Here is a 26,474-nt window from a genome sequence, read left to right as displayed (position 1 = left end):
AGAACCACTAGTTCCCAACAAGAAAGAGCACCAGTGCAATAAAATCCCTAGCAGGGGTAAGCACTTCAGGTAAAAGTGATGGACAACAGCAATGATATGGCAGCCCTAGCTCGTTTATCCTGTCTTTGCTGGTTCAGCTCTTTCCAAACATACCATGTTATTCCCTCTGATGCTGTCTGTAGCTCTATCAAACAGTGGCATGGGTTCTGCTAGTGACTAAAGCCGCATAACAGGGGAACTTGAATCCCTTCCAACTCATCTGGCTCTTATACAGTAGGCTACTCTACTGCTACTCTACTGACTATTCACTAAATTGTATTTTTATTATGATGCATTGATTTGTGCTAAATTAGATCACCATCTCAAAAGGCTATGTGTTTCACAATAACTAAATTATCCCCATTAATTGCTTTTTCTATTTTCTCCTGTCTTATCTGAAGCAGTAGAAGACATATGACATCTGTGTGTCATCTCACTGAGAATGCCACAGTGCTTGTTTTCGGGATAACAGGATCCTGTCATGTTCTGAGAGACGAATATAAGTAAGACTCAGTTCCCTCCTCAGGGGAAACATATTAATTTAGATTTTGATTTGCATTTGTTTTCGTTGCTGGTATTGACAATTCCAGACCGAGATGTTGCTGCTCAGCAGGCGGCTCTGATGAGCTCATCTGCATAAGTTGAAATACTCTTTTGAGGGGGAAATTGCGTGGGTCACAGCAACTGATTCCCAATGAAATGCCAGGCAATAATAACACATCGCTCGCTCTACTCCTCTACTTCAATCCCCAGAATTTTAAAACACTAGACATGAAAACAGGCGATAGCAGAATGTCAATCTGAAAGGACTCAGGCAATGTGGTCGAATATACCCCTTGAGATCCTTTAAGATATCACTTACTCTTAACAAATGGCTACAGGTGAAACTCCCACTTGGGCTGCAATTATGCAAAATGTGTTCTTTGAAGAAAACCCTCCTTTAATTAACCCTGTGCAACAACTGCTTGACAGAAATCGGCGACGTGTTGTTGAGGAGCGCTGAATGCAGATTAGGGACGGGCATATCACACACTGTTGGGTGGATGAATATGACTTGTCTTTCACAATGATTACAGTCAGAGTGAATAGGAATTACAGACAATGAAAGCGATCTGTGTAATGCCCCCATTCTTCACCATTTTACATACACAAACGATCTATTCAGATGAGAAAGGAATGAGCAGTGTACCATTCAGTTGGGAAAAATTGACATGCTCACCCTGAGCACATAAGCTTTTAATTCAATAATTCAATAACACACAAGCGATTAAGAGCTTGTTTCTACCTCCACCAAATGCTTTGGGGAATGGTTCCACTTGGTTGAAAGCTGTTGATGAAGAAAAACTCTGAGAGCATGTCATAAACAATATTGGGAGAGTACTTTCCCCTAAAGTTAAAAACACCAGTCAACATTAGTCTTCCCATAGAGCCTCTCTTTTTCGAGTCCTCCTTTCATCAGGTCAAGTTTTTGCTGACAAAGACGTGGAAATTGGGTGTGTAAACGGAAGAATTTTCTCATTAGAATGATTGAAGTGTTGAAGTAACAAAACATTTAGATGATATGGCTCGACAAGAATAACTACAGTATCGTATGACTTATTTGGACTCTGACTTACTGTATCTCACAATATGTCCAAGACTGTGGACTCTAGAGACTTTTGTACACCCTCAGGATTGCACCAGGGCGCGGACAGTATTTATTCACAATGTGTTAATATATTGTGAAAGTAGACACGGCAGGACTGGAAGTCAACTGAAAAAGCAGTGGTGTTAAGTCTCTTACTCTTAGAAGATCATGACACTGTTGACTGCATATAGTTTTCACCCTCACCCCTGTGAATTTACACCTTTTTTATAGACCCTGTCTAATGCAACAGAGATGGAGGAAGTCCACATCTATCCTTTCTTAAGTGCTTGTTAAAATGGTGTTACTGATGGCTTTTTCCTCTGGGAGGTGTTCAAACACAGCTCCAACCTGTCAATCAACACTAAGTGTTCCAGACCAAGAGAGGATAGAGAATCAGGAACGTTTCAGCTCAGCCTCTGATGGGCTCCTTTATGGGGTACCTCATCTGTACTTCCCCTCTTCAGAGACAAAGTGGGACAAAATCTGAATGTAGGCTACAGTCAGTGTTAGGAGTAGGCAATCGTGTCCTTTCTTTTTCAGCGTCAGACCTGCCTAATTCTCACTTGAAACGTAGTTTTTTGTGTTTAATAGGCCGAATTACACATTCTGTTAACATCTGACTCCAGAGTGATCTGTTCTTGAAATTTGTGGCCTGTGACATTTCAGATCGAGATATGATAATTTGTCACAAACAACTTTTTCAAAGTAGCTTTAGTTAAGTAAGCCCATTTTTTCTTAAGGGTAGCTTTAGTTTAACTTAACATCTTCCCACGTGAAGTAATTGATAGCTTGGTAAACAAAATGTTCAGAGTAGCTTCACTAACACTGGCTATAGTACAGTAAGACAGTTCCTCTATCACAGCATGAAGGCTTACAAAAACCTTCCATCCAAGGTGACTTGCCCATCAGGTGCATGTGTCTGTTATGACAGAAAACTATAAATATTGCAGAAGAATAAGACTGGCGCATTGAACTAATACACAGTTTAGTAAATCAATATACTGTTTAGTGTAGCACAAAGCTTGGCTGCCAGACTAGAATGACACAAGTTGAATAGAAGGACCTGATTACATGCTGCTTCCTTGACTAGGACTGTGCTATCCTGGTAAGATAAAAGGTTATTTTTCACAGGATACAAGATAGCGGGCGTATTATGAAGAAAGACAGTACGCCTTTGTATTGTTCTAACGTTGACGGAAGGTTCACGCTTTTATGGAACTTTTCAATGATGTGCTCCATCAAACTATGTCTATAAAAAGTCTACACTTTTCTCCTCTCCCATTTTGACAAAGGGATGTGCATAACAAGCATTCATCTGAACCTTAATGGTGGACTGAAAAGGCAAGTCCATATTCATGTGACCTTGAACTGTCAGAATAATATTCTCTGACAAACCTGATATGACATTTGAAGTGTCCCAAGTTATTCTGTGAATGGAGTTCAATCATCACATCATTAATGGCTTTGGAGTGGAGCCAGTCACTCATGACACTGTGCTTCGTAGCTTTGCCGGAAATCTTCGCTCCGAAATGAAAGGGTTGTAGATATTTACCGTGGAGCCATTTTCTGACCAGAGGCTAGGTGTGATTAATGACTGTCTTTCCCTGCAAAGTCACCTGGGTAATCCAGAGGAATAATCATCTCATGCATGTGAAACCAGACAGTGCCACAGAGAGGGAAATTAGCTGCTGCAGTGTGTTCGCAGACACAGATGGCAAATTAATCACACATTTCTATGACGTCTAAATACTAGGACTTTTTTTTCACATCAAGTTTTTGTTATTTAAATTTATAGGATTCATACAATACATCATACAGTTAATTCGGACAGTAGTCAGACCCCTTCACATTTTGCACATTTTGTTACTTTACAGTATTATCCTAAAATTGATTGAATTGGGGGGGTTTTTAGTGTTTTTTTCAAATGTATAAAATGAAAAACTGAAATATCACATTTACATAAGTATTCAGACCCTTTACTCAGTACTCTGTTGAAGCACCTTTGGCAGTCTTGGGTATGACTCCACAAGCTTAGCACACCTATATTTGGGGAGTTTCTCCCATTCTCTGCAGATCCTCTCAAGCTCTGCCAGGTTGGAGGGGGAGTGTTGCTGCACAGCTATTTTCAGGTCTCTCCAGAGATGTTAGATCTCATCCAAGTCCGGGCTCTGGCTGGGTCACTCAAGGACATTCAGAGACCGAAGCCACTCCTATGTTGTCTTGGCTGTGTGCTTAGGGTCGTTGTTCTGTTGGACGGTGAACCTTCGCCCCAGTCTGAGATCCTGAGCACTCTGGAGCAGGTTTTCATCAAGGATCTCTCTGTACTTTGCTCCATTCATCTTTCCCTCATTCCTGACCAGTCTCCCAGTCCCTGCCGCTGAAAAACGTCCCCACAGCTTGATGCTGCCAACACCATACTTCACCGTAGGGATGGTGCCAGATTTCCTCCAGACGTGACACTTGGCATTCAGGCCAAAGAGTTCAATCTTGGTTTCATCAGACCAGAGAATCTTGTTTCTCATGGTCTGAGAGTCCTTTAGGTGCCTTTTGGCAAACTCCAAGCGGGCTGTCACGTTCCTTTTACTGAGGAGTGGCTTCCATCTGGCCACTCTACCATAAAGGCCTGATTGGTGGAGTGCTGCAGAGATAGTTGTCCTTCTGGAAGGTTCTACCATCTCCACAGAGGAACTATAGAGCTCTGTCAGAGTGACCATCGGGTTCTTGGTTACCTCCTTGACTAAGGCCCTTCTCCCCCGATTGCTCAGTTTGGCCGGGCGGCCAGCTCTAGGAAGAGTCTAGGTGGTTCCAAACTGGGGCCCACTGTTTTGGTACCCTTCCCCAGATCTGTACCTCGACACAATCCTGTCTCGGAGCTCTACAGAGGACAATTCATTCGACTTCATGGCTTGGTTTTTACTCTGACATGCACTGTCAACTGTGGGACCTTATATAGACAGGTGTGTGCCTTTCCAAATCATGTCCAATCAATTCAATTTACCACAGGTGGACTCCAATCAAGATGTAGAAACATCTCAAGGAGGATTAATGGAAACAGGATGCACCGGAGCTCAATTTCCACTCAAATAACAAAGGGTCTGAATACTTATGTAAATTAGGTATTTCTGGGTTTTTAAAAATACATTTGTTAAAATTTCTAAAAAACTGTTTTTGCTTTGTCATTATGGGGTATTGTGTGTAGATTGATGAGGGATTGTTTTTATTTAATCAATTTTAGAATTGTTTCGTAGCAAAATGTGGAAAAAAGTGAAGGGGTCTGAATACTTTCCGAATGCACTGTATACAGTACCAGTCAAACGTTCAGACACTCCTACTCATTCTAGGGCTTTTCTTTATTTTTACTATTTTCTACATTGTAGAACAATAGTGAAGACATCAAAACTGTGAAATAACACTTATGGAATCATGTCGTAACCAAAGAAGTGTTAAACAAATTAACATTTCTTTTAGATTTTAGATTCTTTAAAGCAGCCACCCTTTGCCTTAATAACATTTTTGCACACTCTTGGTATTCTCTCAACCAGCGTCATGAGGAATGCTTTTCCAACAATCTTGAAGGAGTTCCCACATATGCTGAGCACTTGTTGACTGCTTTTCCTTCACTCTGCGGTCCAATGCAGTCCAATGTAAATTGTAATTATTTTGCCTCTATGGCCTATTTATTGCCTTACCTCCCTAATCTTAGTGCATTTGCACGCACTGTACATATGTTTTTCTATTGTGTTATTGACTGTACGTTTGTTTATGTGTAACTGTGTTGTTGTTTTTGTCGCACTGCTTTGCTTTATCTTGGCCAGGTCGCAGTTGTAAATGAGAACTTGTTCTCAACTGGCCTACCTGGTTAAATAACGGTGAAATTAAACAAATTAAAAAATAAAAACTTGTCCCAAACCATCTCAATTGGGTTGAGGTTGGGTGATTGTGGAGGCCAGGTCATCTGATGCAGCACCATCACTCTCCTTCTTGGTCAAATAGCCCTTACACAGCATGGAGGTGTGTTGGGTCATTGTCCTGTTGAAAAACAAGTGATAGTCCCCACTAAGCGCAAACCAGATGCAGAATGCTGTGGGAGCCATGTTGGTGAAGTGTGCCTTAAATTCTAAAGAAATCATGGACAGTGTCACTAGCAAAGCACCCCCACACGATCACACCTCCTCCATGCTTCACGGTGGGAACCACACATGCGGAGATCATCCATTCACCTAATCTGAGTCTCACAAAGACATGGCAGTTGGAACCAAAAATCTCAAATTTGGACTCATCAGACCAAAGAACAGATTTCCACCGGTCTAATGTCCATTGCTTGTGTTTCTTGGCCCAAGCAAGTCTCTTCTTCCTATTGGTGTCCTTTAGTATTGGTTTCTTTGCAGCAATTTGACCAAGAAAGCCTGATTCAATGGAGAAAATTTTAAAAAATAAAGAAAAACCCTGTAATGAGAAGGTGTGTCCAAACTTTTGACTGGTACTGTATAAATATATATATATATATATATATGTATATATATATATATATATATATATATATGTATATACTTTTTTTAACTCTCACCATCCAACCCAGCAATCTGATCGCATATGTAAAATATATTGTGAAATAAAAACACATACAGTATAAATAAATATGCCGTACCTTACATTGTACATCTATTGAGTAAAACATCGCAATACATACATCAGAAATAGTTGCAAATAGTTACAAACTCTGTTGGATAAGATTTCAGAAATATCTGCTGCTGATTTTTTCCACCTGGAAAAAATACTAGACCTTCTGACATCCATCACTGTAATTGAATGGCACTCATGCCCATACATCCTCATGGTATGACTCATTCAGCTAAAGCAGTACTTCATATTACTGCTACTTTTAGGTGCTTTTAAAAGTTTTTGCCTTTATTCCGGAATAGTCTTACTTTACCCCTGCGGAGTTCAAACTTCTTTCAGCCTCTCCGAACATTACCCTTTATTTCCTTTGAATGCCGCAAATCAACATGGCTGCTTTCCCTCAATCCCAATTTAAACACTGCCCTCCCTTCCACCTCACTCCCGTTGACTGGCCAGTGCCTTTGAGACTCCGGCAGCAGGTCCCCACTAGAAGTGTTAACGGCAATTAAACCCATGGCACCACTCTGTCACTCTCCAGCTGGGGTGACACATGAGTGATAACAGAGCCCCCTTACCTTCAGCTTTCATCTGACACGGATTAAATGGCACTGGACCCTTGCTTTTCCTGACATTTGACAGAAATCGATTGCAATTTAATCACTCAAAGAGGTACTATCAGCCATGCTTACCACAGCTGTTTCCAAGTTAACTGGACTAAGAATTGAGCATCACTGTGGAGATGAGTCGCCTGATAATAATAATATGAAGAAAAAATAATCATAACAATTTATTATTTGTGTACTTGTTTGACATTTTACTGCAATGTTGGGGAGCTAGTAACACATCTGCTAAACTGTGTATGCGACCAATAAACTTGTATTTATTTATTTTTGGACAATAACTTTATTTGTATAGAGCTTTTCAATACAAGTAACAAAGCGTTTCACATGATAAAATAATACAATAAAAGTACAAAAAAATAAGCAAATACAGAAGAAAGGAGAATGAAAAAACATAGCTAATTAAAGTCATACATTGAAATCATGCATTCAAAGCATCTTTATAAAAGTGTCTTCAGCAGGGATTTCAAAAGAGACACTGAATCTACAATCCTGATTTCCTCTGGCAGACCATTCCAAAGTCTAGGGGCTTTGGAATGGAACATTTTCCCTTATGTAAAATGCCCGGTCTCCTTTCGTTTTCAAACTAGACTTTGGAATGGTCAAACAGTGCCCTGCCAGAGGATCTCAGGCTGCATCCTGACTTGTAGGAGGATAAAATATCAGAGAGATAGGATGGGGCTAAACCAAGCCTAGCCTTAAATGTGACTAATAACATTTTAAAATCTATTCTAAGAGTGACTGGTGGCCAGTGTAGAGAAGCTAAAACAGGTGTGATATGGTTATATTTTCTAGTGCCTGTTAAAAGCTGAGCTACAGCATTTTGAACTGACTGTAGACGATGGAGTGATTTCTGACTGAAACAAAGAGTTACAGGAAATAAAGCATGTATAACTTTCTCCAGACCAGTGACTGAAATAAAATACTTGATTTAAGCTATATTTTTAAATGATAAAAGCAGGACAACCTTCTTTACATGCAGTTTAAGGTTTAGGTCAGAGTCAAAGAAGACCTCAAGGTTTCTGGCCATAGGCCTTACATTGGTGGACAAATGACCAGGGTTATTTACAGTCTGGGTTCTAGCAAGATGGCAACCAAATAAAACAACCTCTGATTTCTTATCATTGAGCTGGAGAAAATTGTCAGACATCCAAAAGTTGATGTCAGCAAGACACTTGTGAAGGCTAACTAGGCTAGCTTGGTCACTTGGTCTGATTGGTAAATAAAGCTGTGTGTCATCCACATTGCAGTGAAACTGAATGTTATGATTGTGGATGATGTCACCAAGAGGAAGCATATACAGGGGAAAAGGATGGGGACCAGAATTGATCCCTGAGGGACACCATAGTGATTAGGTGCTGGGGACGATACTAAACCACACACGCTCACTGAGAAACATGTGCCACGTAGATATGACCTGAACTAGTCGAGGACAACGACAGAGTTTCCACCCACCTCTCCAGCTGGTCATCAAGGATGATATGATCAATAGTATCAAATGCGGCACTGGGATCAAAATAACTAGAATATAGCATTAACCAGCATCAGCAGCCCACAGAATTGTCATGACTGACTTTCAATAAAGCAGTGTCCATGCTGTGAAGTGAGCGGAAGCACAACTGGAACTGTTCAAATAAGTTGATCATACTCAAGCCACCAATTGCTTGAAAACGACTTTTTCTAAAAGAGATAGATCTATAATTATTCAGTGAGGAGGGGTCTAGACTGGGGTTTTTAAGGAGAGGTTGGACCAGAGCGGTTTTATAATAGGCTGGAAAGGAGCCAGAGGTCAGGGAGCTATTTACAATAGACAGAATGTTGGGGCCAACAGTAGGCATAACCTCTTTTTGTAGTCTAGTAGGGATCATGTGTCCAAGGAGCAGGAGAAGGTCTTCATGTGAGCTACAGTATCAAGAAGGGACTCAAAGGATATTTGCTCAAATGAGGAAAAGGAAGCAGTTGACAGTCTCAGAGAAGTTACCTCAAGTGTCTGGTATGGTGTCGGTTACTGTCAACTTGGGATCTAAAATGTTCTATCTTTTCTGTAAAGAACCGTAAAATCTGTTCACAGAGCTCAGGGGATGCGAGAGTATCACTGTTAGGGGGGGGCACCAAAAACATGGTCAATTGTCTAAAACAGAATTTAAGTTGTGGGAATTCTCAGAGATCAGGGTAGAGAAGTAGTTCACTCTTGCATCTTTAACCGCAACATTGTAATTTCTCATCAGATCCTTCATTATCTCATAGAATACTTGAAGTTTGCAGGCCTTCTGTTTACATTCAGCATTTCTAGACTAACACAAACGGTACAAGGCAGTAACAGTTGGAGAGTTGCAAATATATTTTGAGTCTATTTGCCAGTGAATAATGTTCTCAAACTGTTTTCATTCCCATTCTCACCCCACTAGGATGTAACACAGAGACAATTCTTCATCATCTATTTTTGGCGGTCCTTATCTCCTCTTTCACACACTCTGATGGCAAGTAATTATCCCCTTATCCTTTGAATTTAAAATTAAACATGCAGTACAGACTCACTTTCTCCTTTTCATCGCGACTGTTACATAGTGAGAACTGTAGCTCTACATGAACATACTTTCATGCATACATACATATTTAATTTAAATATTGAATGTGTCATTGTGCATGGCAGCCAGAACTCATGTTAATGGGGTTAGTGAAATTACCCACCAAAAAATAGCCTTAGTTCCTTGGGTTTTATGTGGAGAACACACATAACAGTATTGGTGATGTACAACTGTCTGAGTCCTGTCTGCCATCACATATTACTCTGGGAAATGCCTCAGGCTGTACATCTATGATGTGAGAATGAAAGCAACTCCATAACTGCTTGGATGGTGAATGGTCTGATAAACGTGAAATAAATATCTATTCTGTTTCTGTCGGCTCAGCCTGATTTCCACCCTGTTTTATAACAAAATCCACGTGGGAGGAAAGGAGAGGAGGTGAGGAGACGGTCAGTTGACTGAGTATCACTGAAGCGTAACGAGAACATAACACCAAGCTGCACCAAATACACAGGCACGCACGTGAACACACACAAACACACACATATACTATATATATATATATATACATACACACATACACACACACATACATACACACACGCACACATGCACACACAGTGGATAAACTTTTCTGGACAAACCAAGCAAGCAACAAAAATCAACAAGATAAATTGGTCTCTGTCTAAGATTAAATGAAATACGATTGAACCGGAACTGGGAAACAAAAAAAACCTATGGCATGGTCTGAACCTCTAATAGAGCTTCATAATAGTGCTCTTATTAAATGATGGTATTGTGAAGTCCTCAGGTTCAGATGGAGAGCAAACGCTGTCATAAAAGTGATGTGTGTTACCGTGTTACCATAGCAACATCATAGACACCTGCGTTTGAACACTGGGGCTGTAATCACCGGCCTGTTGTGTGCAGTCCCCAATGCTTCCATCCAGAGCTCTCTGGAATTAAAGAGACACTGCTAAATAAAGCTAGTCTCGCAGCACACTGGTGTCACATCAGTTTAACCATCCTCTAGCCACCTCACTCCACAGAGTTTGTTGTGACCTGCTCCTTCAGGAGCCACAGTTGTCATCTACACCAATGTAGTACACGGTGCCACCACAGTGGGTGGTGCTGATACCACAGGAGGTTGGTGGCACCTTAATTGGGCAGGACAGGCTCGTGGTAATGGCTGGAGTGGAATTGGTGGAATGGTATCAAACACGTTTTAAAGGTTTGATGCCATTCCATTTTTGCCGTTCCAGCCATTATTATGAGCCGTCCTCCCCTCAGTAGCCTCCACTGACTGATATTCTATGCACCAACTACTAACAGCAGACAGAAGCAACAGATTGTCACAGTATGCTATGCTACCTTCTTCAGACAGAATTTACTTTGTCACCTGTAAAAAAAAACTGTCCCTTATTTGCCAGTATACCCCTTATATACATCAAATCAAATTTTATTTGTCACATGCGCCAATTTTGCACCACCCTATGGGACTCCCAATCACGGCCGGATGTGTTGCAGCCTGGATTCGAACCAGGTATTGAGATGCAGTGCCTTAGACCTCTGCGCCACTCAGGAGCCGCAATTGGTGTAGACTTTACCGTAAAATGCTTGCATTCGAGCCCTTCCCAACAATGCAGAATTAAAAAATAGAAATATTGTAACACAGGAAGAATAAAATAGAATACACAACAATGAAGCGATATACAGGGAGTACCAGTAGCAGATCAATGTGCAGAGGTACCAGGTACTTGAGGTAGATATGTACATAAAGGCAGTGTAAAGTGACTAGGCATAAGGATAGATAATAATAACAGTAAAATAGAAAACAGAGTAGCAGCAGCAAATGATGAGTGTAAAAGTGTGTGTGTGTGTGTGTGTGTGTGTGTGTGTGTGTGTGTGTGTGTGTGTGTGTGTGTGTGTGTGTGTGTGTGTGTGTGTGTGTGTGTGTGTGTGTGTGTGTGTGTGTGTGTGTGTGTGTGTGTGTGTGTGTGTGTGTGTGTGTGTGTGTGTGTGTGTGTGTTTGTGTGTGTGTAATGCTGCTGCTACTCTCTGTTTATCATATATGTATAGTCACTTTAACTATACATTCATGTACATACTACCTCAATTGGCCCGACCAACCAGTGCTCCTGCACATTGGCTAACCGGGCTATCTGCATTGTGTCCCACCACCCATCACCCGCCAACCCCTCTTTTACGCTACTGCTACTCTCTGTTCATCATATATGCATAGTCACTTTAACCATATCTACATGTACATACTACCTCAATCAGCCTGACTAACCGGTGTCTGTATGTAGCCACGCTACTTTTATAGCCTCGCACTGTATATAGCCTGTCTTTTTACTGTTGTTTTATTTCTTAAATTACCTATTGTTCACCTATTACCTTTTTTGCACTATTGGTTAGAGCCTGTAAGTGAGCATTTCACTGTAAGGTCTACACCTGTTGTATTCGGCGCACGTGACAAATAAACTTTGATTTGATTTGATTTGATAATGTGTATGTATGCGTCACATGAGGTTGGTGGCATCTTAATTGGGGAGGATGGGCTCTTGGTAATGGCTGGAGCGGAATAAGTGGAATGGTATCAAATACATCAAACACATGGTTTCCATTTCCTCAGCAGCCTCCACCGGTAGGTGTGTTTGTGTTGTGTTGGTCTGTGTGTGTGTGTGTGTGTGTGTGTGTGTGTGTGTGTGTGTGTGTGTGTGTGTGTGTGTGTGTGTGTGTGTGTGTGTGTGTGTGTGTGTGTGTGTTTTATGTGGGTGGATGTATGTAGTGTATGTGAATGATCCCAGTGTAATCGGCACCGGTGAGGGGTGGGAGTAGCATAGGGGGTGTGCCAATCTGGCCATAGCCTACTTATTGTATTCGTAATTGTATCCGTAATTGACAATTGATAGTCTGATCCAGGGCTCCAGACTGTAACCATCCAGTCACATTTTGCGACCCTTTGACTTGGCTGTGCGAGTTACCTTTTTAATTGGTCGCATCGGTGCGAGCTGCACATTCTACATAGGTCACGTCCTATCTTTTGGCCAGCTGAAACCACAATTTGGACAAACAATAAAGTGCATTAACCTCATGAGCAAGCTACTATCCCTTCCCCTCCCCCATCTGTGTTCCAGGAGAGAAAAATGTGTTCTGATTGTATAAAATGTCTAAATGCAATTGTGGGGAAACACAGCTGGTCTCAGCTTTCTGTAATTTAAATTTCTCAACTCCCAATATTGTGCTCAATAGCAACTATTTTACAACATAGATATTTTAAATGGCTAGGAGATACGGAGCATGCAAAACGCACATTCTCCAACTGCAATTTTTTAAATGTATTTATTGTTAGATTAATGGGTATCCTTTGAACTGTATTCTACTGAATAATGTACGAAAGGTATTTATTTTTTGGTACATTTTTCATCTCTCTACCAAAGACAAAATGTTGTTATTGGGCATGAGAGTCATGTCAGCATGTGAAACAGAGATAAGGTGAGCATAGTTTTCAATTAAGGTGAAAGGAAGCTCTACTGCTATCTCTGCACATGCAGACACTATACAGCAATTGACTTTAGCAAACATGTTATGACTTTACACATCAATAACGAGCTGAGTAAGAAGTGAACCGAACAGAAAACAACACCGGTGGTTGGAGTATTTTTTAAGAGAGAAAATATAAAATAAGTAATACTCAGACTTCTCAAGTCACAAGTGTTGTTTCTTTACCTGTGAAGCGCCACACAGACAATACCAACCTGAGAATAGCCTTTTTTGAGGGGTTAACACTGCTACACTGTGGTTAGACTTGGAACCACATGGACTCTGGACTGTGTCCTGATATAAGTCTGCTGATATAAGTCTGGATGACCAATTAAATCTGATTATTTTACACAATTGTCACTTATACTGACTAAAATATTAGCTACATCAATTTACTTTCAACCTAGATCCCTTTCACAATGTGTCACTATTATTTATTCAAGTTTTTGGCTGAACAATGGAGAATGACCTCTATGGCTTTATCACAGGGAAACATTTTCAAAAGATGGACACGTGATTTGACCTGGTATGTTGATATTCTGTCTGTCTGTCCATCTGTCTGTCTTTATATGTACAATGACCAGGAGCGGACTGGCCATCTGGCATTTCGGAAAAATGCCAGATGGGCTTGTCCATTTTTAGCCCAGTGGGCCTGTCTAACTTCGCTTTTTTTAAAGCTAGAATCCTTAATTACGACATCAATTTTTGGACTAATAAATTAATGATATATACTCATGGATTTTTAAATAATATAACTTCTAAATGCCTCATGTGTTTAGTTCAACTGGATGGCCAGTCCTTGCATCCAAATCTCTGTCTATGAATTTGAGAGTAGTTACATTTCTCCAGGCCCATCCCTCAGCTTTTTACCAAAACAGAGGTGGGTTGAACGCTTTGTTATTGTTTCAATTAAGGATTCTAGCTTTAAGCCAAATTATCATTGTCTGGCTAATAATGGGGGCTGTGATAAAAAGAAATGGGTGTGTTAGAACTGCCAGAGAAGATTTCTGGTCCCAGTCCGCCCCTGACAATGACCCTATAATGTAGTCTGGCTTACACCCGCTCAAAGTCTTTCGACTTCAGAGTCTGGAAAGGCTCCTTGATGTTGTAGGCATGATGTGTCGATAATGAAGGGCACTGTGGTTTTTTACTGCTTGGCTCTCTACTATGTCTTTCTCACTCAAACACACACGGAAAGCCACACACAGACCCTGAGCGCTGCCCTTTCCAATACAACTGCTGGATTTTCAAATCCAAGCAATGAGGTCTCAACCTCCCAGGAAAAAAAATATCAAAACTAAAATAAATTTTTGCACAAATATTGCACCAACAAAGGGACTCCTGTCCAGACCAGTGTGTCACAGCTCTTCCTAGCAGTCGAGTCAGCCAGGCTACCTGTAAGAACCTTTTTAATTCAATAAAAAAGATATCAGCAGAGGGCGCTATTGTATATCATAACTAGTCATCTTCCACAGTTGAAGTAGGCCGTGGTGTACAATAGTCACATGCTCTCTCCATCCTGACAGGAACATGTTAACCTGGCCGTGTTCATTTATTTAACAGACTAAAATAGGCCTAGTACATAGTCCTCATAGAGGTTCTTACCTTCGTGTTGAGAGCTGAAGTCCAGCCATCCAGTAGGTCCCTAAGGGGGGGTTATATGAGTGCATTGTGCTATGTTGTTCCCTGAGGCTAGACACTGGGGGATAGGCCTATAGGTCTTGTTTGTTCATACCCCCACTGGCAGCTCTTCCTGTTTCACAGTGAGACATAAAAGTTTATATTTACAAAGTTTCAGAGAGGAAGCCAGTGCCAAAAACTTTGGAGTTGCTTTATGTGGGCTGAGGCACCTTTTCTGACTGCTTTGGGTAACAAACTGTGCGAAACTTGCACTCCTCAGTCAGAGAAACCGCTTACCTACGCCCTCTGAGATGTCAATCAGTTTACAAGCTGTTTTGCCAATTGTACGTGTGAACAATTCAGCAAACACACCATGCTGTGTCCAAAGATTTCAAGAAAATACAAACTTTTGCCTTTGTTATTATTCATATCAGAGCTTTGCTTAGAACTACACATTCTTTTGTTGATGTGTTATTGTTATCAAAAGCTTACACCATAGATCTGTTTGGAACTAATTAATAATTACTACAAGCTCTCTGTGTGGTCTCTATTTGGTTCTCATAGGAATTCTACATGGAGAGCAGCCTAGGCAAATGAGCCTACATCACTGGTGTACAGAGTTCACTATCATATGATGCTGAGGGGACTTTCATCATCAGCTCTACATGAATTTCCGCTAAACGTAACAGTACAGAACATTTGGTTAAAAGAAGCTTAATTTGTGAATCTCAGACCATGTGACCCTTGATTATGAGTCATCAATCATTTTCAGAGTAATTTGTGTGTCTCTTCTTTACTGTGAAGAGCATTGTGTTCCCAGTCGGGGGTGCAGAGCGTGCTCAGTGTCATGGAAGACTTGATAAGATACTAAATCAGTCTCAAGCCATGCCTCACTATGCCTCGAGTAGTGTATTGCATGTTTTTCCTGCTCTTCGGATGTACATGATTTATCTGTAGGAAAGACAAACCAACAACGCAAACGCAGATGCGCTCAAGGACACACACACACGTGTAACAATGAATATTAAATCAAAAGAATTAGTGTCATTGAAAATGGTGTGTTAAGAGCTGTAAATACCGCATTAATGTATTCTGTAAATCAAGCTAATGGATTTTCTTATCATGTTACAACAAACATCAATGGTAATGTATTCACAGATTGTAGAGTAATGACAGGGTTTGGCTGATGCTACGGATTCTCAATAAGCAATACACCGAGTACAAATCCTTGAAGCCGATAGAAACCCAAGCCTTATGCACTTTGCACACCAGTCAGACCCAGAAGATTAGGATGCACCACAATACCTCAAATTAAAATACAGCATTAAATCCGGCTTCTATCTTCTCATGTGAAACTCATCACAGACATGCAATGATGAGGGACAGCTACATGCCACACAGTTCTGTAAAATGATACCAGATGTTTTCCACATGACTGACAGCAGACAAACACTAGCTTCAGGAGGGTGTCGAAGCTCTTTTCTTCATATTCTGCTACACACAACATACACAAGGTAGTTTTAAAATGCTAGACATTTTCAGACCCTTTCCCTTTTTCCACATTTTGTTACGTTACAGCCTTATTCTAACATATAAATTTTTTAAATCCCTCATCAATCTACACACAATACCCCATAATGACAAAGAGAAAACAGGTTTTTAGATATGTTTGCAAATGTATTAAAAATAAAAAACAGAAATGCCTTATTTACATAAATATTCAGACCCTTTGCTATGAGACTCGAAATTGAGCTCAGGTGGATCCTGTTTCCATTGATCATCCTTGAGATGTTTCTACAACTTGATTGGAGTCCACCTCTGGTAAATCCAAGTGGACATGATTTGGAAAGGCACACACCTATCTACAGTATATAAGGTCCCACAGTTGAAAGTGCATGTCAGAGCAAAAACCAAGCCATGAGGTTGAAGGAATTGTCTGTAGAGCAGCGGGATCTGGGGAAGGGTAACAAAAAATGTCTGCAGCATTGAAGGTCCCCAAGAACACAGTAGCCACCATCAATCTTAAATGGAAGGAGTTTGGAACCACCAAGACTCTTCCTAGAGCTGGCCGCCCGGCCAAACTGAGCAATCAGGGGAGAAGGGCCTTGGTCAGGGAGGTGACCAAGAACCTGATGTTCACTCTGACAGAGCTCTAGAGTTCCTCTGTGGAGACGGGAGAACCTTCCTGAAGGACAACCATCTCTGCAGCACTCCACCAATCAGGCCTTTATGGTAGAGTGGCCAGACGGAAGTGAAAGGCACATGACAGCCCGCTTGGAGTTTGCCAAAAGGCACCTAAAGGACTCTCAGAACATGAGAAACAAGATTCTCCTGTCTGATGAAACCAAGATTGAACACTTTGGCCTGAATGACAAGCGTCACGTCTGGAGGAAACCTGGCACCATCCCTATGGTGAAGCATGGTGGTGGCAGCATCATGCTGTGGGGATATTCTTCAGCGGCAGGGACTAGGAGACTAGTCAGGATCGAGGGAAAGATGAACTGAGCAAACTACAGAGAGATCCTTGATGAAAACCTGCTCCAGAGCACTCAAGACCTCAGACTGGGGCGAAAGTTCGCCTTGCAACAGGACAAATACCCTAAGCACACAGCCAAGACAACGCAGGAGTGGCTTCGGGACAAATCTCTGAATGTCCTTGAGTGGCCCAGCCAGAGCCCGGACTTGAACCCGATCGAACATGGGAGAAAAATGGGAGAAACTTCCCAAATACAGGTGTGCCAAGCTTGTAGCGTCATCCCCAAGAAGAATGCTAAAGGTGCTTCAACAAAGTACTGAGTAAAGGGTCTGAATACTTATGTAAGACATTATAAGAAATTTGCTAACATTTATAAAAACCTGTTTTTGCTTTGTCAATGGGGAATTGTGTGTAGATTGATGAGGGGGGAATTTAAAAAATATACAGTATATACATTTTACAATAAGGCTGTAAAGTAACAAAATGTGGAAAAATACATGGTATAACACATGGTAATTCTGACTGCCTCGAATACTGTTTGGTTTCATAAAGATCAAGGTTTAGAGTGAAGCTAACATGATGAGGCAGATGAGGCACACCAGTAGTAACTACCAATTACGAACAACCCAGGCAAAATAGTTGTTGGCTTTGATATCATTATCAAAAAATGTATGCTGTCCCAGGGCAGATGATTGGACACATCTAATGTGGGTGATTATTGGATAAACAGGCATAGTTGTAAAGGTTCCATTCTGACCCATTTCTATCAGTTATTTTTCTGGATGCTACAAACAGTTCATAGACCTCAATTCTCATCTCTCAAAATGCATCCCATGCATGACAAGGGTGAAATTGTATATTTCATGCACCGGATGATAATATGAACGTTGTTGAGGGAAGACTGCATAATTTAGTTCACTGTCCAAGTTGGATGAATATACTGTAGAGAACAGAAATAGTGACAGTTCATTCCAGGGGTGGTTGTCAACAACAGGGACACCGGAGGCTTCAGGCTGTGTTAACTAAGCTCTTTAAACACAGCCTGCCCTCATAATAGGCTACATTAACATAAAACAAACAGACTAATCATTTGTAGGTGTGAATCAATATATCACATGGTCAACACTTGTTCAAGGTGAGATGCCTAAAATAGCATACACGAGATTTGAATACATTGCAATGCAAGTCCTACCATTTTCATATTAGTTGAGGGGTGTATTCTTTCTCACGTTTTTATATTTTGGGTGTGGAGAAGAAGGGTGGACTATTACCTCAGAGGATGTGATGATTTTCATGTGAAAAGTTAAATGTATCATTTTTTTCCAGAGTGCTGATGACATTTTGTCGTTACAGTTGATTCTAAACGAAGCAGACGCACCGTAATCGGTTTCCCTGCTATTTTGACCACCTTGTGAATAATAACGGTCCTCCGTTTTAACATGGTAAACGCGTTCACTCACTCTCCATCTTTCTACGACACGAAACACTTGGAAGCCGATTAATTATTGATCACGTTTGGACAGTATCGGTATCCATGCAGTGTAACGCCTTTTGGAACTGTAACTGGGTAAGATGTGTCCATTCAATTTAATTTATTTTGTATCTGTATTGCATTAAATTACATTACATTTATCAGACGTTCGTGGGTGAGTGCAGGACACTTGCAAATGTTAAAAGTCGAGGTGCTTATTATCTTTAGGTTGATTGTCATATATAATCGTATGTTATGCCCCTTGATAGTTGCGTATTAGTTGAAGGGGCTAAATTGCAGGCTATTTGCTAAGAAATGCCAAGGAAGTTGTCTCCGTGTATATTATAAAAGTTAAGTGTAGTGACAGGTCAACCGAGGATTCCTTTTTATGTTCATGGTAAATGTAGTAGTCAGGGTAACACCATACAAACGGCAGTTTTTGCAGGTGCGATCAAGAAAAAGAAAACAGGATTCGTCTCTGTGTGTGTGTGTGTGTGTGTGTGTGCGCGCGCGCGCGTGTGTGTGAGCGAGTGGGAGACGGGGAGGAGGCAGGGAGATAGCGTGCGCGTGTGCGTGTGTGTGAGAGAGAGAGAGGGAGAGAGACAATCCTCCAGGGAGACCGAATAAGCAACTTTGTTACCAGGCATAGCGTTGTCTCCTCTGGCACAGCACGTTATGAAAAGAGAAAGGCATTTGGCAGTTATGGTTGATCAGCGTTTATTTGTAACCTCCATTAGTGCATTACTGACGGCTAACCTGTTCATAACAAATAGGCATCTTAGAACATTTGCAAGTCATACAATGGAACGTACGTTGTCATACCTAACAAGGAACCTTATTTACCAGTGAGTGAGGTAAGGATTTCTAAATATGATTATCCTATGTAGACACGATGTGGGAGTGTTTGCATTGGTGCTGCGGCTACATTTCTGTGGCAATAGTCATCATAGTTGTTTTTAGACATACGTGTATACATTGTTTCAGCCTGGTCTCATAGACTAGACATATCAAAGTAAAAGTAAATGCAGGATACTCAAATTAGTATGATATGTTATGTTTGGTATGGTTACATAAGACAGAAGGTCACTTAAGGGAGGGTAGTTGTTCAGGGTGGATTTTTTTATTTAACTTTTATTTATCTAGGCAAGTCAGTTAAGAACAAATTCTTATTTACAATGATGGCCTAGGAACAGTGCCTTGTTCAGGGGCAGAACGACAGATTTTTACCTTGTCAGCTCAGGGATTCAATCTTGCAGCCTTTCAGCTACTGGCCCAACGCTCTAACCACTAGGCTACCTGCCACCCCGGATGGGTGGGCGTATAACGTGAATGTCTAGCAACCGAATGGTTGCACATTCAAATCTCATCACAGACAATTTTAGCAACTTTGCAACTACTTACTACTTGTTAGCTACTTTGCAACTACTTATAATGTTAGCTAACCCTTCCCCCTAACTTTAAAACCCTTTAACCTTACTCTTAACCTTACTCTTAACCCTAACCTTAACCCCTAGCCTAGCTGACCGTAGCCACCTAGCTGACCTTAGCCACCTAGCTGACGTTAGCCACAACAAATCAGAATTCACAACATGTCATACTTTTTCCAAATTCATAATATATTGTACGAATTGCATTTTTTAACATATCATACGAAATTAATACATACTATACAAAATGTAACATATCATACTAATTGCAGTGTCCCGGATTTAGTTTTACTAGGTTACATCTACCCCTGAGTCCAGGTTGATTGTTTTGATTATGGCTTTTGAAAATCAAGGCTATTTAATTGTATCTGACTTTTAAAAGATAACTGAATAATGAATGTTTTTGTTTTCACACTGGGCTAAAGTATGGGCTATTGGTTTGACTTTGTTTATTATTCACCTCATTGTTATGCTACTTACTGGATGTAACTGGTGTGTAATTAATGTCAATTTTTTCATTAAGAGTCCTGCTCTATTTTAGTTTGGGTCATTCTGTGGCAGCCAGTAGTTACCCTTGGGCAGGGGCTATTCCTGAGCATTATAATTACAGGCTGTTTGAGGACTCATGAAAATGGAGTTGTTTAAGTATGTTTCATCATATGACCTGTATATCTTCTTCCTCTAGATGACAGTGCATACTTCGGCGGCCCAACAGTGTGAGTTTGGCCATTGACACAGGAAAATGCATCTCTGGATTGTAATTATATTGTTGGTGGCTACATCGGTGGGCATCGTTGAAATGTTTGACAATTATGGAGAGATATGTCGAAGATTGTGTGCCTGTGAGGAGAAAGAGGGGATACTGACAGTAAGCTGTGAAAGTAGAGGAATTGTCGATCTCTCTGAAGTTAGCCCTGTGTACTTCACAACGTATAATTTACTGCTCACAGGGAACCTTTTGAAAAGGCTCTCCGCCAATGACTTTGTTGAATACAATGGGCTTACAATATTGCATCTCGGCAACAATGACATATCCGACATTGAATCAGGAGCTTTTAATGGACTTCAGGGATTAAAAAGATTACATCTCAACAATAACAAAATCGATGCCTTGAAGAAAGATTTTTTTGTTGGCCTTGAAAGTCTGGAATATCTTCAACTAGACTACAATTACATCACCCATGTCGAGCCAAACGCCTTCAGCAAACTGCGTCATCTGGACGTCCTGATTTTAAATGACAACTTAATTTCTACTCTTCCCACTAACATTTTCCAATATGTCCCTTTGACTCACCTTGACCTGAGGGGGAATCAACTGAAACTGCTCCCATATTCGGGTGTTTTGGAACACATGGACAGTGTTGTGGAATTACAACTAGAGGAGAACCCATGGAACTGCTCTTGTGAGCTGATTGCTCTAAAGGCCTGGCTTGAGAGCATATCCTACACCGCTTTAGTGGGTGATGTGGTCTGTGAGTTTCCATTCCGGCTTCATGGGAGAGATCTTGATGAGGTCTCTAAACCAGAACTGTGTCCCAGGAGAGCTATTGCAGAGTATGAGATGCGTCCCCAAGCACATCAGACCACTGATGCATACTTTAGAACCACACCAGCCTCAGTCACAGCCTCATTCCCATCCTCTGCCATCTTACGGTCCTCGTCAAGGCCCACCAAGGGACCTCGCCAGTCAGGCAAACTAAAGTCAAAACCCACGTCTCGCATCCCCTCCAATAAACCGCAAAACTACGGTCAAATCGTTTCATATCAAACCAAATCCCCTGTGCCTTTGGACTGTCCTACTGCCTGTACTTGCAATCTCCAAATTTCAGACCTCGGTCTGAATGTCAACTGCCAAGAGAGAAAGATTGAGCACATCTCTGACTTAAATCCCAAACCCTACAATCCCAAAAAGATGTATCTCACAGGGAATTATATCCCTGTGGTGCGGAGATCAGATTTCATTGAAGCGACTGGATTAGATTTGCTTCACCTTGGCAACAATCGGATTGCTCACATCCATGACAGAGCCTTTGGGGATTTAACACAGTTACGCAGGCTGTACCTGAATGGGAATTTGATAGACCGCCTCACAGTCGATATGTTCTATGGATTGGAGAGCCTGCAGTTCTTATATTTAGAATACAATGTCATTAGAGAAATTGTGTCAAACACCTTTCAGCATGTCCCCAACATTCAGCTGCTCTTCCTGAATAATAACCTCTTGAAGACCTTACCCGGGGAAATCTTTAATGGGTTGAAATTGGCCAGACTAAATCTTCGCAATAATCACCTCCGCAATCTGCCTGTCAGTGGCGTGTTGGATCAGCTGACATCACTGGTGCAGGTAGACTTGTTCGAGAACCCCTGGGACTGCCGCTGTTCAATTGTGGAGATGAAGATGTGGCTGGAACAGCTCAGCACAGGCACGGTTGTAAACAATGTCATCTGTGGCTCCCCTAAAAGACTGTTTGGGGAGGATATGCGATACATTAAGACAAGTAATTTCTGTCCCAATAACTCCGATATCCTTGCCTCCTTGATCCCACCCTCTGAAGAAACCATTCCCGGCAGCACTATCACCATAGAAACATCATTAGATGACGACACACATATCAACAGTGTTCCTCTATCTGTTATGATCCTTGCCCTGCTCCTGATGTTCATTGTTTCAGTGTTTGTCGCTGCAGGACTGTTTGCGGCTGTGAAGAAGAGACGTCAAAAGACTCTAAATGAGCAGAATAACTCCATGAACGCGTGCATTAGTTCGTTGAACATGGAGTACGGTCTTTACAAAAAGGGATCCGTTCCAAAAGTCAGGACGTCTGCAGGGCATGTGTATGAGTACATCCCCCCTCCCACAGAACACACATGCAAGAGTACCGTCTATAGCCCAAGCCAGAGCAAGTCAGTGGGTGGGTACAGAGACTTTGATGAGTTGAATGGGGCGTTTTTGAATAAGCACTCGGATGAAGAGGCGGGTAGTAACGCAATAAGCTCTGAATACAGTATTAGCACTCCAGAGCCACTCAACAAACATTCCCCCTTACAAGACAATCATCAGTATTACTACAGAGATGTAGAACCCGACAAGCCGTCATCTTACAGCAATGCTTTACCTTGCATGCATACTGCCCATTCATCAAATCAGTATACGTCCGACTTCGATATCAGACACCAATACATGCACCCAGAAAGAATACAACAGACAATATTATATTGCACAGCACCAAGTACTGTTTATGTTGAGCCTAACAGGAGCGAGTACTGGGAACTGAAAGCCAAGCTTCATATTGATCCCGACTACCTTGAAGTTCTTGAGAAACGTACAACGTTCACCCAGTTTTGAATGACTTAATGTTTTCCCTTAAAAGGTTGAATCATTGCTATGTTTGTTGCATTGGCACACAGTGCTCATGTTAAATTTTAGCATTTTACACTGATTTCTATCTTTTGAAACTACAGTATACAGATATGCAGATGCTTTCCCTTAACAAAATACAAATAGGTATTTTGTCTTTATATATCCTCAATACAGCTTGTTGCTACAGTAGCTAGTTTATTGTTTATCAATTTCAGTCTTTGCTTTGAGAAAAATTGTATTTGAGGTTATTCAATTCCTTTGCCAACAACTCTATGTAAATCAGTGATGGGGGAAAAAATATATAGTAAAAATGATTTTGGATGATATATATCCAAGTATCGATTTGTAAAATCGAGGGTAGCGCTAGCGCTTGTCGGCTGACCTTTCGAACAAAACTCTGCTATTTTTCATCCTAGAGCTTGTTCTCCATCTTCTTTTTAAATAGTGAGTCAACATGTTTTCAGCACTTTTATTTCCATGACTGATAAACTCTCATTTTCTAATGTTCTCTCTTGTCTCTCTGCAGCAGACATATAGTGAGCAATATGTTTGGAACATTAAATTGCAATAAAATTGCAGTATTGAATCGCAATCCATATCGAATCGGTACTTAAGTATTGTGATAATATCGTATCGTGAGGTCGCTGGCAATCCCCAGCCCTAATGTAAATATGCAGTTCATGTATGCTTGTTGCACTTTTTCAAAAAGGGAGGTTCAACTGGCTTCTGTGTGCATATGGGTATTCATGAAACAAACAAAAAAACAATGTTTTTAAAAGATAAATGGAAAATCCATACTTCATAATTCCTGGGCAGTTTTGAGGTGGAACAGTATGCTCATATCATTTTTTTCAAATGGTCTATTTTTATACAAGTATTTGGAAATGTAATTCTTCTTCTGTTTTTGTTTTATTACTTTGCACACAATGCACTGATTGACCCGAACAGGTCAACAACGGATATGATGTCACTTTCTTATATATATTTCGTAAGTCGTAGACTGTGTAAATAACCATGGCTCTAGCCATATGTAAAATGATTGCAGACATGCAACCACTGCATTCTGAAGGAAAGTTATAAGGCATTTTGCACTATACGTGCATAATGCCACTTTCTTCCCAGGATGGAGACAATCCTCAATTTCCCTATTTTTATCTTTAGGGATACAAAATCAGTATTCAGAATATCATTGTCAACAAATAAACAGCAAATTCATACAGTATGTATCCATATTATCGCTGGAAATAGCTCTATATACAATGGATTGGATGCAAAATAACTTCTGGTGACTGCCACTTTTATACGTTTGATCACTCAAAATATTTTTTTGACATTCATACATTTGTTTGGTATTACTAAGGAATCTTCTAATTCAAATTCATTGTTAGACATACACATTTTCAGGTATGGTCCTTTCACTGTGGTACGTACGGTGTCTATTCAAAGCATTGACAACGAATTGTGTAAACATTCGTAAATGTAATGAGATTTGCCAGTCTCTATGTGTTGGTCTCTAGTTCCAAGGTCACCACTGCCATGTTGTGTTGTTGGCATTTCCTACAACTTGTGAGGAGATTATGTCAGAGGTTGCTCAGTATGTGCTGAAAAACAGACTGGGTTTCAGAAATAATACATTCTAACCCATTTTTGGGCCATTCTTTTTTTATCAAAAACACAAAGAAAAGTCTGTCCCTATTACAATGCATTGCACTAGATTAACATGTTACTAATATTGACATGTTAATCCAGTGCATTGTAATAAGGACAGTCTTTTGTTCGTGCTTTTGATAAAAAATGGATCCAATATGGTCAATCTTACCTTTTTTGTATTGAGGTTAGAAATTGTGTTTTTGATTCCAGTATCTGTCATTGCACCATAGCATTGTTCTTGTTGGGTTTGAAAACACATGACAAGAGTTCAATTAATATATCCAATGATTTACTGTAATTCCTGCCCCGCCTCCTAAGTAAGCCTTTATTGATTTAATATGTCCATCCATATGCAGTTAGGGTGTACAGTGTATATATCACAAGCAAATAGCCATTGCAGTAAAACTACACATAATGTTTTGTATCACATTCAAGTATATCAAAGAGATTGTAAAAATTAAATGTGACTCGTGGAAATCTGTTTGTACGAACAGGTGCACTTCAGTGTTTTTTTCTTCTGAATTTTTTATACAGGGGTTTTGTAAATGAGGTCTAGCGAGTGTTCCACTTATGTAAATTTTTTATTGATTTGTCCCTTTAGTTCTCATATGTAAGTCATTTGGTGAATTATAACTTCTTACTTCAACTTTGTAAATAGAATATGCCAGCTGCATCTCCTTGCGGACTGCTGCTTCACTGAGTGCAAAGCCTGGTTTTTATTGTGGAAACACACAGAACGAGAGGGAATGCAACTTGGGTATAAGATGTGAGCACAGAGATAAATGTATCTTAAAAAGTGCTGTTTCTCCTATTGTTAGCCAATGAATAAAATATGTGCATTCATTCTGTATAGTGTCTTTGTTTTTCCTTCACCCTCCAATATGTTAGAAGTAGTAAATGTCATAGCACACCGGGAGGGTGGATTATGAAATACTGCCCCAAAAGCCCACTTGCATGTTTCATAGCAATACAAAGATTACAGGAGCCACATATACACAGTTTACACCGCTCTCATAATTTCATCCAGGAAAAATATAAATCTGTGCAAAACATGAATAATGTTACATAATCTGAAATACTCTCAATCCTCTGCTGTCTTTTGAAGATTGTGTCATTTTCCCTCTATATTATACTCCAACATGATCAATGTTGGTTGATCATACTGTTTATTTTGTTGAAAGTTATCACTTTTTTACCTCCTATTGTCTGGGGAGTTTGACAAAATGGCTTCCACTAAGGGCCCTTGGTCTTCACCTGCCATTTTTTACAGGGCCAAGAATCATCATACTACGGATGAAATTAGGTAGTCAGTCCGATCTGTCCAAAGTCATTGTGATGAAATGTGTAGTTTAGTGTCAGAACTCATGTATTTCAATTGAAACTGCTTTCGACATTCAAACAGCAGATTTTCGATTTGAAGCTTTTTGTGTGAAGACAGCTAACAGCTGTCTCTGAAGAAATGTGCATAATGCTTTGATAATGGTATCTG

At 40.5% G+C, this 26,474-nt stretch overlaps 1 protein-coding gene across 2 annotated transcripts; it reads left to right on the top strand.

The window, feature by feature from the left end:
• Positions 1–18,310: 18,310 nt before the first annotated feature.
• On the top strand, positions 18,311–25,833 carry LOC139538565 (SLIT and NTRK-like protein 5). 2 transcript variants are annotated; one of them, XM_071340740.1, is made up of 2 exons: positions 18,311–18,643; positions 20,660–25,833. In XM_071340740.1, exon 2 carries the CDS (start codon positions 20,717–20,719, stop codon positions 23,318–23,320), a length of 2,604 nt encoding a protein of 867 aa, XP_071196841.1. In that variant the 5' UTR covers positions 18,311–18,643; positions 20,660–20,716; the 3' UTR covers positions 23,321–25,833. The 2 variants fall into 2 exon arrangements, with proteins under 2 accessions (XP_071196841.1, XP_071196840.1); XM_071340739.1 differs by having other exon boundaries at positions 18,311–19,401.
• The last annotated feature ends 641 nt before the right edge of the window (positions 25,834–26,474 follow it).

This window comes from Salvelinus alpinus, chromosome 14 (genome assembly GCF_045679555.1).
Source record: "Salvelinus alpinus chromosome 14, SLU_Salpinus.1, whole genome shotgun sequence".
NCBI classification, from domain to species: Eukaryota; Metazoa; Chordata; class Actinopteri; order Salmoniformes; family Salmonidae; genus Salvelinus; species Salvelinus alpinus.
Note: the sequence above shows the minus strand (reverse complement) of the source record. Positions and strands in the feature narration are given on the sequence as shown.

What these genes read in the sequence shown, in the direction of transcription:
- LOC139538565 (XM_071340740.1), top strand. Translation starts at nt 20,717, where the DNA reads ATGCATCTCTGGATTGTAATTATATTGTTGGTGGCTACATCGGTGGGC.